Source organism: Salvia miltiorrhiza, chromosome 3 (genome assembly GCF_028751815.1).
Source record: "Salvia miltiorrhiza cultivar Shanhuang (shh) chromosome 3, IMPLAD_Smil_shh, whole genome shotgun sequence".
Taxonomy (NCBI): Eukaryota; Viridiplantae; Streptophyta; class Magnoliopsida; order Lamiales; family Lamiaceae; genus Salvia; species Salvia miltiorrhiza.
The window spans coordinates 31,469,527-31,484,187 of record NC_080389.1 but is presented as its reverse complement, the minus strand read 5'-3'; the positions used below and the strand labels follow the sequence as shown (position 1 = coordinate 31,484,187).

The window sequence follows — 14,661 nt, the reverse complement described above, 5'->3', positions numbered from 1 at the left end:
GAATATATATATGTGTGTATATATATATATATATATATATATATATATATATATATATATATATATATATATATATATAGGGAAGGGCTACCGTGAGAGCACCTCTTAAAATAAGAAATAAGAGCTAGGAAAAATGTATGGATTTTATGTAAAACATGTATGAATTCGTTGTATAAAGGTTTGAATTGCAAAAAATAAATTTTTATTACCTTTGGGATTCGAATTCAGGACCATGAATTCATCCAACAGAATGATGAATCAACCGTAAATCTTGATGATTTAAGGGCGAAAAATGATTCTTATTTTATATCTTAAGAAGTATACTTATTTTAGTCATCTCATATATATATATATACTAGCATTTGCACCCCGTGCAATGCACGGGAAATATTTTTATATTTCTAAATTTATATAAAATTGATAACAACTCAATATCACATTTATACATATAATAAAAAAAATTAACTTTAACTAATTAAATATATTTTATTGAATATTGAAAAAAAAAGAATCCACAATAATAAAAAAAATTGATATTATGTAAATAAAAAAAAATAAGTTAAAAAATTAAAAATTTAAACAATTAAAAAAATTATTCAAAAAAAATGAGAGGAGAGATAATTTTTAAAAATTTTAATTTTTAAATAAATATAAATTTTATATTATAAATAAAATATATCAAATTAAAGTTCTTATCACAATCTTTAATTTAATATGCATATTAAATATTTTATAATTAAACGAATTTCAAAAATTTTGAAAGGAACAAACAAAGAAATAAAAAGATAAAGAAAAAGAAAATAAAACCCTTTTTATAGATTCTAGAACTGTAAATAAACGTTTGTTAGAAATGTGAGTTAGTTGACTTAAATATTTTAATATTTTATTTTAAATTATGAATCGTAAAAAAAAAAGTTTACAAAATTAAAAAATAATGAAAAATGAATTAAAGAATAGATTTAGTAAAAAAAAGATGAGAGAGGAGAGAGAAATTTTTAAAATTTTAATATTTAAACTAATATAATTTTTACATTTTAAATCTTATATTTACATAAACTATATCAAATTAAAGCTCTTATCGTGATCTTTAATTTGATAGGCATATTGAATATTTTATAATTAATCGAATTTCATAATTTTAGAAATAAATAAAACAAAAAAAATAAGAAGTTAAAGAAAAGAAAATGAAAAGAATAAATAGAGTTTATAAATAAATCTTCAATTTTGTCTTAACTACAAAATCGCCATTCAATTTTCAAATTGATTTGAAATCAATTTCTAATTGAAAACTGCTGTTTTAATATAGTATAGATATATATATATATATATATATATATATATATGTGTGTGTGTGTGTGTGTGTGTGTGTGTGAGTGTGTATATAGTGATGAGCTAAAATAAAAACACCTCTTAGAATATAAATAAGAACCATTTTCAATTCTTAGATCATCAAGATCTACGGTTAATTCATCATCTTATTGGATAAATTCATGGTCCCGAGTTCGAATCTCATAGGTAGTAAAAAAATTAATTTTCGCAATTCATATAGTTACACAACGAATTCATACATATTCTACATAGAATTCATACATGTTAACTAGTTCATATTTTATATATTAAGAAGTATTTATACCCTAACCCCCCTCCCCCCCCCACACACATATATATATGGCGCTTTTGAAATAACCATTTTGAAGAAGGAAACACAATATTTGGCCATTAATTGGAAAAATACAAAATCTGGTCATTTATTACGTGTAAAGACTATTTTGCCCTCAATTAGGGCGGACCGGATTCGGGTCGAATTCGGGTTTGGGCGTTGCCATATGTGCCAACCGAAAAAAAAGACTAAGAATATGGCACTAATATGACCATAAGTACCATTCGTGCAACACTACATAAGAGAGTATATGGCACTAGTGGCACTAATATGACCATAAGTACCATTTGTGCAGCACACTAAATGGAGAATCTAAATCCTAAATGATAATCTAAACCTTAAATAGGGAATCTAAATCATAAATGATAATATAAATCCTACGGGGAAGTATTCAAAATGGTCATATAACTGTACACATCTAAATAATATCAGCACACAAGTATATGACACTAATGACACTAATATGGCCATAAGTACCATTCATATGGCTCTAATGGTATTAATATGGCCATAAGTACCATTCGTGCAGCACTGAGTATATGGCACTAATGACACTAATAGTGCCATGTGTGTCTTTCCCGTGCGCAAACCCGAATCCGACCCAAATCTAGTTTGCCATAATTAAGGGCAAAATAGTCATAAAACATAAAAAATTACCAGACTTTGTGTTTTTTTAATTAGTGGTCAAATATCGTGTTTTCTTCTTCAAAATAATATATATATATATATATATATATATATATATATATATATACACACACACACATACACACATACACACACACATGTGTGTGTGTATATATATATATATATATATATATATATATATATATATATATATATATATAGGGGAGGGCTAGAATAAAAACACTCTTAAGTGTATAAAATATAAATTATTTTCAGCCCTTAGATCATCAAGATCTACGGTTGATTCGTAACCCTATTGGATGAATTCGTGGTCCTGAGTTCGAATCCCAAAGGTAGCAAAAATTTATTTTTCACAATTCGTAATCTTGTTGGATGAATTCGTACGTGTTCTACATAAAATTCGTATATTGAAAAACGTTTTTATTTTTATTTTAAGAAGTATTTTCATGGTAGTCCTTTCTTATATATATATATATATATATATATATATATATATATATATGGTCACGTTCTACAGAAACATAGCTTATACAGGAAAATCAGAAACATTGAACATGTCAGTTAATGTTGTTGAACGTACAAATAATTTGTTGAAGTTTTGGGGGCTAGGGGGTTCCATGGCTGTTCATGTTCAACAAAATTCTGTGTTGAACGTTGAATGAACGAACGCTGACCGTTAGATTAAATAAAATCAACGGCTGAGATTCTGTTTTCTTTCTCTGCCTATATTTGCATTTCTATAGAACTTTGCCCTATATATATATAGGGAAGAGCTAAAATAAGAGCATTTCTTAAGATATAAAATAAGAATCATTTTCAGCCCTTAGATCATCAAGATCTACGGTTGATTCATAATCCTGTTGGATTGATTTATGGTCCTGAGTTCGAATCCCGAAGGTAGCAAAAATTTATTTTTCACAATTCGTACTTGTATACAACGAATTCATATATGTTCTACATAAAATTCATACATTAAAAATTGCTCTTATTTCTTATTTTAAGATGTGCTCTCACGGTAGCCCACCCCTATATATATATATATATATATATATATATATATATATATATATATCCTTTTAGGATAACGTTTTTTAACAGGTTTTGATTTTTAAAAATCTTTAGAATAAAGCTTTTGTTTATTTTTAAATTTATGCTTTTTCTTTATCTTTTTAGAATACTGATGTTCAGATGGTAATCCAATCTGTTTACAAAAATCTCCAATATAATTCAAGCTGCCGTTTTAGCTTGATATCATTACAAAGAATGATTCCTTCTGCAGTAATTTCTGCAGATAGATCACCATAAGTGAGTTTATATATATATATATATATATATATATATATATATATATATATATATATATATATATATATCTTTAATTTTTTTTATACTTAAAATCGGTCATTAATATTACTCCCAACATCCACTATTTCTTGACCAATTTCATAATGACACGAGTTTTAAGAAATTGATGAATTGCGTTGCGAGTTGAATAAGGCCATTTCATGTTATTGTGAGTTAAAACCTTACTAAAAATGAAATGAGTCAAGAATTGGTGGACGAACCAAAATGGTAAAACGTGTCAAGAATTGGTGGACATAATAAGTACTCCCTCCGTCCCGACTTTTGGTATCCAGTTGAGATCGACACGGGTTTTAATAAAGTGATTGATGTGTTATGAGTGGAATAAGGGTCCCATATTTTATGTGAGAGTTAAAATAATTAAAGTGGAGTAAGGGCCCCACCTACTTTTACCAAAAATAGAAATGGATACTAAAATGTGGGACGACCGAAAAAGGAAAGTTGGATACTAAAAGTTGGGACGGAGGGAGCAATAGTTTTTATTATTATTTTAAAATCGGTGAGAATATATTAATTTTTTTAACAATAATCGTAAAATTTTAATTTTTTTTACTATTTTAAAACCAACCCTCGTTTTTGATTTTTATTTCTATTTTTTTAACTATCAAATTTTCAGTCATTTATTCAGGATCGAAAATTCGATTGTAAAAAATGGCGAAAATTTGAAATCAAAATCAGTACTTATAATAACCGAATTTTATGTCCTTAAAATTAACGAACCAAAATTCGGTGACTAAAAGAGGGGGGACGACCATTGAAATAGTGACAACCTCAAATAAATCGTTAATTCTGTTTTTTTAATCATAATCAATCATTAATTCAGCTGTTAACCAATTTACCGACCAAATTCTCATTTTTAAGAATCAATTTTTCGATTGTTAATGCTGCTTTTATAATAGTGAAATTGCCTCTAAATACATAAGTTTTCACTTAATTCTATTTTTGTGGATAAATTAAAAAATTTACCTCTAAATACAATAATTTTCAATAGTTGATGTGTGGATAATAAATTTACCTCTCAAATTCTCTTTCACACGATTGTCGATTCCTTGATGAATTAATGGAATTATGGCTAGCAAAAGTGACAAATTAATAAGATTGTTGCTACTAGTTGATGTGGCGTAGACATTCTAGTTACATCATTTAATATAAAAGTCATTTAAACATTATAAACATTTTAGGTAAAAAAATTTAATTAGTATGTAAGACCAAAATTCGGTGAAAGCCACTGCATTAAAGGGCTCACGTATATGTATTTTCGGTCTTGTAGGAATCACTTAAAAATGTAACAATTTAGTTACGTACTTATAATATTTTTAAACAATAGAGTATTGACTGGCAATGTAATTTATGAACTTGTCTCAACAACGTAGATTATCAATGCACATGCAAAGTAGAGGCAGTTTCAAAACTTAATTAGTGGAACTAAGTGCTGTCTTTTGTTGTTGTTGGCAGTTAGAGAATATTGAAGACAGCATTGAATTTATTAGTGCGAGGCCTAGAGGACTGACCATATACGCATTCACAAATAATGAAAACATGAAGAAAAAACTATTGTCCCAAACATCTTCAGGAAGCGTTGTGTTTAATGACGCCATCATTCAAGTAAGTTTATCTCTCATCTTTAAGGTTATCTTTTAAGTATATTGAAATTAAAATATTTTTTATTCTAATCCATTCGCTTTTCTTTCCGAAATTATGTCCATATGTTTTTGCTTGTTACAAATAGGGTTTATATATATATATATATTTTATGTTTATTGAAATTACAACTAATTGGATTATGATTTGTGAAAATTGGCTCGTATATTTCTGTGTTAAAATTTGATCATCATATTAGTTTCATACTATATAATGCAAATACATTCAATACAAAAATTAAAGTATTATTATTATTATTATTATTATTATTATTATTATTATTCTTTTTTGTTTTTACTTTTAAACGTGTCATTTCACACTTGAACTAATTAAGCTTGTAGTACTTCCCCATCCCATTGATCTCTTGTCATGTTTTTCTTTTTTCGTTGTCCTGTTGTCATGTTGATCTTGTCATTTGGAAATGATTTCATACTACAAATAATATGGTCCACACCTTTACACACTTTTAAACGTGTCATTTGACACCTGAACTAATTAAATCTATAGTAATATATTAAAACACCTAGTTTTCAAAATTTGATTCGTCTATCGCATCGCTCCTAAATATCTTACTTGAGAGTAATATTATAATATAATACATCATATATATTTATATATTGAGCCAAGGTTTGATGTATACTATTTCTTATGTAGTATATGGATCATAGATTAAGTGCTCGTTTGGTTCAAGTAGAGGAATGGAAAGAGAATTGAATCAAATAAAGGAGTGGAATGGTAACAATAACCATTACTTTTATTGAGTTTTTGGTTTAACAATGAAAATGAAACATTAGTAAGGGTATAATGATTATCTCATTACCCAAACCAAACAACAAGAAATGGATTCAATTACTTGATTCCCTTTCCAACCTCTAAAAACATCCAACCAAACGTGGGCTAAGTAGATTTGGACACGCCAGATTAAATTAACAAGGATCCAAATTTTGGAATAAGAAACGTGAAAGGGTATGTATTATTATTATTATATATATTAAAGCAAAATAATTCCTATTCTACCTGACATTGTATAATCACTCCATTCTAATTTTCCTCAATTCTCATTCATTCTTATTTTTTTCTAAATTTTAATCAATTTCTATATCTAAAAACCATTAAAAATCTAAAAGTCATGATATATTTAAAAACTAAATATATAAAAAATCATTATATAAATATTTCAACAATATATATATATATATATATATATATATATATATATATATATATATAGGGAAGGGCTAAAATAAGAGCATTTCTTAAGATATAAAATAAGAATCATTTTCAGCCCTTAGATCATCAAGATCTACGGTTAATTCGTAATCATGTTGGATGGATTAATGGTCCTGAGTTCGAATCCCAAAGGTAGGAAAAAAATATTTTTCACAATTCATACCCTTATACAACGAATTCATACGAGTTCTACATAAAATTCATATATTTAAAATTGCTCTTATTTCTTATTTTAAGATGTCATGGTTCCCCACCCATATATATATATATATATATATATATATATATATATATAGGGTGCGGTTATAGTGAGAACCACACTTATCGTGAGAACATAAGAACCATTAAAATCAATGCATCTACTATATAAATTAATGCATTCGCTATTAAATTTAATGCATCCGAAAATAATAATTTTTTTGCTCCCTTCAAGATTCGAACCCAGGATCTGCATTCATCCACCAAGATGATGCATCCACCGTAGATCTTGATGATCGAATGGTTTAAAATGGTTCTCTGTTCTAATTTTATTTAGTGGTTCTTATTTGAACCTCTCCCTATATATATATATATAGGGGAGGGCTAAAATAAAAATACTTCTTAAAATATAAAATATAAATAATTTTCAGCCCTTAGATCATCAAGATCTACGGTTGATTCGTAACCTTGTTGGATGAATTCGTGGTCCTGGGTTCGAATCCCAAAGGTAGCAAAAATTTATTTTTCACAATTCGTAACCATGTTGAATAAAATTCGTACATTAAAAAATGTTTATATTTATATTTTAAGAAGCGTTTTCACTGTAGCCCTCCCCTATATATATATATATATATATATAGGGTGTGGTTCTAGAGAGAACTACATTATTTGTGAGAACTTGAAAACCATCAAATCTAATGCATCCACTGTAAAAATTAATGCATTTCGCTGTTAAAATTAATGCACTCAAAAAAATAAGAAAGATTGCTCACTCCAGGATTCGAATCCAGGATCTACATTTATCTAACAAGATGATGCATTCACCGTAGATCTTGATGATCGAATGGCTGAAAATGGTTCTCCGTTCTTCTTTTATTTAATGGTTCTTTCTTGAACCTCTCCCTATATATTTCCTTATAAAAGTATGAATACACCCATTCCTTAAAAATCGAAGAAAATCATTTCAAGATAATTTATAAAAACATTGATTTACATATGCACTTATGTGCTTATCTTTGTGCACTTTTATACATTTTATGTTCGCTCTCAGATAACTTATACTTCCGTCATTCATCAAAAGTGTAGTATGGTTTGAAGGACATGAATTTCAATAACTGGTTGAAAAATATGTATAAAGTGAAAAAAGGACCCAATAAATTTTATTTGTTAGGTAATTAATAAATGATTTGTGAGATGAGTTTTTTGGTAAATATTGAGTGTACATGAGGTTGAAATTATAAGGGCATGTCTATTTTAAAAGGCCATAGTTATTGTGTACATATTAAAATGACAAAAATACCATACTTTTTTTGTGGACGGAGGGAGTAATTTTTAAAATTTATATATGCACTTTAGAGTGTACGATTGTGTACTTTTATGCTAAGCATTGTGCACTTTTTTGTTTAAGATTAAGTGCAAAAAATATAGATATACTCAGACTTCTTGATGGAAACCCTATTAAGCCCATGTTTGGTTGGGCTTGTTTGGAGTAGGGTTGTAAACGAATTGAAAAGTATCGAATATCGTGATTTTGTATTCATATTTAAATAATAACCGAATCGAATCGAATATGTATATTTCGAATCGAATATTTATCGAATACGAATATCAAAATTCGAATATCGAATCGAATACGAATTATTTGATTAGTTTACAATTAATTGAATCTATTACTTATTTAGTTTGGGTGATGAGTTGACCACTCTCTTGAAACCCTAACCCTACTCTAGCCGGCCGTCGCCATTCTTGCCGGAGATGGCCTCTGGTCTCTTCCAAGTTTCGCCTGATAAGGGAGGTCTCAACTCCCTCCAGTTTCTGCCAACTTTGATCGACACAATCTTGTGCGCACTGCTATGGCCGCAGGGTCGCCCGACGTCGCTAGGGTGACTGGATTTGCGATTGCATTACACACGGCGAAGGGAGTAGTCTCTGTTACTCCTCCACACGTGGTGGCGTGACTAGCCACTGCTTCGCCCAATGGCCCTCTGGCTTTGGCTAAGGACTCTCCAGCAGATGCCGAGGCTTTCCATGTCTCTCCTACTGTTACCACAGGCCAAAATCCGGAGGGTGCAGAGAAGCCTTCCTATGCGTCGATTACTACTGCTGCTGTTTCTAAGGCAGCGGATGTCAAACCTATTTTGGTGAAGAAGCCTGATGTTCCGGCTCACAGGTTCCGGGCACTGAATCCCACTAGAGAGAGAGATATTGTTACGTTGTCGGTTCCTCCATCTTCTCAGGATCAATTGGATGATCTCAAGCAATGTGCCCTCATTGGTCATCTTGTACTTTGTAAGGGATGCAAGCCGCATCCGTTTGCGGAGTTTACTCGCGAATTACAACGTATCTGGGATTCCTTCAATTACAAGTTCGTCCCTATGGCGAAGGGTTATTTCACAGTGAAATTCTCAACGTTGGGGGATAAACTTAGAGTTAAAAATAATCTGATCAGGAGCTGTCTTTTAGCCATATCCGTCTCCGTGAATAGATTCGTTACTTTGACTCATACAAAGAATCGTCGTTGTTAACTCAAATATAGGTTCGTATATACTATCTGCCTTGGGAATTCTGGAACCCTGAGGTGATTACAGGAATTGGAATAGCGTTGGGCCATCCTATTCGCATTGATCACGCTTCGGCTAACGCCGAAGTAGGACAATTCGCTCGGATTCTTGTCGAAGTGGACATGGCTCGCCCGATTCTGAACTCTATGTACATTGATGATGGTAATACCTCTTTTTAGATTGAGTTTGGTTTTGAGATGATGTATTTTTTCTGCTCACATTGTAAGATTATTGGTCATTCTTGATGAGGAAAGTGTGGATGAGGAAATAGTGGTGAGCATGGTGCGATGATTGATGAATTTCGGGGAGAGCATCAAGGTGCTGATTTGTATGTGGCTGAAACCAGTGGGCCGATTGTTGTTGCGGCTGGGGTGGAAGGATTAGGGAAGGTTACTTCTCCGGCTATTCAGCAGTCGATTGATCAGCAGGAGAATAGTTCTGGATTGAGCTCCGGTGATAGGCAGTCAACTCCTTCTCCAGAGGATATTGCTAGTCGTATTAATCGTTTAGAGGAGTAGGTGAATCAGGGGATGCTGATGCTCCCAGAGCCGAAGCGAGGACGTGGTCGTCCAAAGGGTTCCGGAAATGGGAAAGGAGTCTATGCATGCAGCTCTGGAAGGTAGCATAAAAAGTCGCCTCAAGAATGCGGGATAAATAGGTTACAAGCCAATGAACTTTGTAGTTGATCTTAGTAATAGTCCTAGTATGCGTGCCATGAATAATATTGTCTATGGACGTTGGTCGGATGAAATGGATGATTATCCTTACATTAGGTATTGATTTGGTGTTTTTTGTTTAGTTCTCTTTGGTTTTACGATCTCTTTCCAAGTTTCGTGCCATTAGTCTGCGTCTTTGTGCTTTCAAGGGATGATATTTTTCCTTTTTCTTTTATAATAAGCCTCAATTTCATCATAGTGATGAGTTAACCATTATCCTTACTTGAAGGTAACTCCCAATGCATTACCCTCAAAATACGGGAGAAACAAAAGAAAGGAAATCCTTTACTAGTGATTCCATTCATTGTTGAACTAAATAAAAGTAACAATTATTTCTACCATCCCCCCCCAACCCTTTATTTGATTTATTTCATTTTCATTCCTCTACTTGAACCAAACAAGCAATAAAATAGGAAATAGGAAGAGATAAGTTGCATATTACCTAGACAACGAAGAACATCTCAGTTGACAAGACGTTTCCCTTCTAACCAATAGGTCAAGGGTTCGAGTCACCACGGAGGAAATGAGGAACCATTATTGATCTTCTTAAATAAAAAATTATGTACTCTTATCCATCATATATCTAAGACATGTGAATGAGATTAGGATTTATATATACTAACTAAAGTTAAAAGATCTATCTATATAGTCCTTTTTTTTTTTTTTTTTTTTTTTTTTTTTTTTCTGAAACGGATCCATACAATGATATAATCTTTTACTTTAAAAAAAAAAACGGATCCATATAATGTTTTGAATTTGCAAAGTTATTTATTGGGAGTATGAATTTTTATTGTTTATTTGGTGCAGTATGTTGGAGATTGTATTCCTTTTGGAGGAGTTGGAGAGAGTGGATTCGGCAGATATCACGGAAAATATTCATTTGATATGTTTTCTCATGAGAAGGCCATTATAAAAAGAAGCTTCTTAATAGATTTTTGGTTCAGATATCCTCCATGGAATGAGCAAAAGCTACAACTCTTTAGATTTGCCTATAGATTTGATTATTTCGGAATTCTTCTAATCATTTTGGGCTTCAAAAGATCAAAATAGCTCCCATTTTGAGCAAGTCGCTCTAAATTGTGAACTATTTTTTATTTTCTTTTAATTTGTATAATTGATTTGAATAAGGCAAAATTAAGCTACAGTTGATAATAAAGATGCAAAGGACACATTAGTCACATAATGATATCTTTTAGTCATGTCGCAATATTTAAATATGTGTAACTATATTGATTTCATGTATTGTATTTTATGTGTGGCATTCACATTCTAATCCCATGTAGTAACATTTTTCGGACAAGAACAAATACTTGGAGACAGTTTACACTTAGCTTAAACTCTCAATTCCTAGTTTTATGCTAATGAATATCGGTTATCAGAAGCATGAAATAAAACTTATGATCCAAAGGGGCGTAGCTGGACTTGTTAACCTATTATTCGGATTTCAACAAGATTTCCCCTTGTTTATTTATACGAATTCATCACACATCGATTATAATTATTCCTTAAAGAATTGAGGTGTGACATTATGTCTAAAACTTTTACGTATGAAAAGTTTTTTTTTTTTTGAGAACCGAAAGAAACATCCATTAAGAAGAAAGAATGTTTACAGCAACAGTCGGCATCAAACTAGTCGACAAAGGTGCAAAATTACCCAAAGCAAAAGAGGCTAACTTATCGACAATAGCGTTTCCTTCACGAGGCGTCCAACTGAGAGACGTATGGGTTAGAGAGTCCATCTTCCGCGTTATAGCTTGCAACGTATTACCCAGATAGGATAAGTCTTCTTCTCTCTTGAGCAGCATCCAGTAGAGAGATTGGCTATCAGTCTCAATTATGGCATCTTCAACTCCTCTTTCTCGGCACAGATTCAGACCTTCAAGAATGGCCAAGGCTTCGCCTTCAAGAACAGAAAACTTCCCCTGAATAAAGCCAAATCTACAACTCACCACCTCACCTCCACCCTCCGATATAACCACCCCAATCTTAATCCCAGAACCTCCGTGCCAAGCCACATCACACGAGACCTTCCTCTGCCCATCCCTGTCACAAACAACAATAAGGGCCTGAGATTGTTAATTGCTCGCACGATTTGGAGGCGACCACATTGCCCTAAACGCCATCGTCAAACACTCAAAATGGGAGATCATTTTTTGTTGGAAGAAAAACATATTTCTCGAGTACCGGATGGACCATGCAAGCGTTGCAAAGAGAGCATGGGTCTGTCTTGAAGGGAAGCTTTGAATCTTCTCAAACCAATCAGCAATCGAACACTCTCCGGGTAATGGTGGGAGACGTAACGACGAGACCGACCACAAAGTAGCTGCCCAATCACACTCCCTAAGAACATGCTCTAAAGATTCCTCATGAAGACCACATCTACGGCACCCAACATCAACATCTAAATTTACAGCTACGAAGACCCATGGCTGTAGGAATCGCATTAGCAAGACATTTCCACATGAATAACTTAACCTTCGGTATCACCTCCAAATTCCAAATCCACTTCCACAGTTCCCCACAAGAAGAGGAAGAAGAAGAAGCCTCCATTCTCATTTTCTGCTCAAGAGCTAATTTGTATCCCGCCTTAACCGAGTACATATTGAGATGACCTCCCGGCTAAAAAGGTTTGTCTCGATCATGGGGACTACTCCGTAGTTGAGCCATCACTCTCCAACGATCATCCCCATTCAAAGTTTCCTCCAGATTCTGCAAATCCCAAGAGGAACCATCATCATCCAACAGACTCTTAACGTTATGATTTTTTGCCTTATCTGCCACCTTAGCCACCTCGAACAAGCCATTTCCCTTAGGTAACCAAGGATCCGCGCCGATGCGTATACGCTCGCCATTGCCAATCTTCCAAGCCACACCAGCCTCAAGTAATTCTCGCCCTAGAATGCTTTTCCAGACAAACGATGGATTATGAGCATTTCTAGCAAGAAGCAAATCCTTATGTGGGTAGTAACGTGCTTTAAGAGAATGAGCAATAAACGAGGACTCATTAGTGAGCAACCTCCAAGCTTGTTTAGCAAGCAAAGCTTTATTAAAAAGAGTTATATCTCTGAAACCCAAATCTCCATCTCCTTTATCCATACATAACTTCTTCCAACTCTTCCAATGAATACGTTTCTCATCGTGTTTTTGTCCCCAGAAAAAGTTTGCCGCCACACTATTAATTCTTTGACAAATCTGTTCTAGGATGGCAAAGCAACTCATTAGATAAGATGGTATGGATTGAAGTACAGATTTAATGAGTACCATCTTTCCTGCGCCTGACAGAAATCTTCTCTTCCAATCCTTTGCTTTCTTCCTCACTCTATCCACTAACATTTGGAAAATCTCACATTTTGACCTCCCCACAATACTCAGAATCCCAAGATAAGTAGAACTTTATCCACCTCTATTCACTTCCAGAAGACCGGCAAGACACACCTGTAACTCTTCAGACACACCTCCACTAAAAAAAAATGTTAGATTTGTCCAAGTTTACCTTTTGACCAGAAATTGCCTCATAACTCTACAAGATCTTCTGAACAGCCTCCACTTCACCAACTTTGGTCCTTCCAAAAATAATGCAATCGTCTGCAAAAAGAAGATGACTCACCTTAGGTGCCGACCGACAAAGGCAAGCGCCATGAAGCATATTTTGAGTTTCAGCTCGGCGGGGAGGTCCAGATAATGCTTCAGCACAGAAAAGAAACAAAAAAGGTGACAAAGGGTCACCTTGTCTCAATCCACGACTATGTTCAAAAGCTGTACCTGGAAAGCCATTAACAAGAACCCGAAACGATACAGAGGAAACACAACGCATAATCAAATCAACAAAGCTATGATCAAAACCCAAATGGCGCATCATGGAGTCCAAAAAACCCCATTCAACTCTATCATAAGCTTTTGCCATGTCAAGTTTAAAAGCAAAAACACCATTGGATTTAGCTTTATTCAATTTCATCATATGGAAGATCTCAAAAGCAAGCATCACATAATCAGTAATTTGGCGACTGGGAACGAAGGCTGACTGACTCTCATTAACAATGGCAGGGAGGCACAATTTGAGACGATTTGTTAAGACTTTAGAGATAATTTTGTAGACCACGTTACACAAGCTAATAGGGTGGAATTCAGAGGGATGGACACATTTTTTCTTTTTCGGAATAAGATAAATGAAAGTGGAATTAATAGGACCGGGAGAGGCACCATTATTCAGGATATCAAGAATCATAGGACAATATCAAACTTAGCAAAAGACCAACAAGAAGTATAAAAGATAGCAGGCATACCATCAGGACCAGGAGCCTTAAGAGGAGACATCTGTTTAAGAGCTTGAGTAATCTCCAACTGCGTGAAAGGAAGAGTCAAATCCATATTCATATTCTCTGTGACCATCGGTTCAATGGAGCGAAGGACCTCAGTAGGGTTATGGGTAGATCCAGCAGTAAACAACTCCTGAAAATAAGAACAAACACCTCATCCATCTCGTCATTCTTCCGGGTCATTCTGCCATCAGCCTTTTGAATTTCACGAATGTGATTTCTCTTTTTTCTCCCCTCTGCCACTTTATGAAAAAAACCGGAATTCCTATCTCCTTCCGCCATCCAATCAGCACGTGACCGTTGTTTCCACATCATCTCTTCCTGCTTCT

The 14,661-nt window shown here is 33.1% G+C and overlaps 1 protein-coding gene across 1 annotated transcript in view; it reads left to right on the top strand.

Annotated features, from left to right (window-relative positions):
* The window catches only part of LOC131014069 (aldehyde dehydrogenase family 3 member F1-like), a 35,723-nt gene extending 24,529 nt beyond the window's left edge, over positions 1–11,194 (top strand). The window contains exons 9-10 of the mRNA XM_057941991.1: positions 5,126–5,275; positions 10,824–11,194. Of these exons, the coding sequence (XP_057797974.1) occupies positions 5,126–5,275; positions 10,824–11,066 (393 nt within the window). The 3' untranslated portion in view covers positions 11,067–11,194. The remainder of the gene's footprint in view (positions 1–5,125; positions 5,276–10,823) is intronic.
* Positions 11,195–14,661: the final 3,467 nt, after the last annotated feature.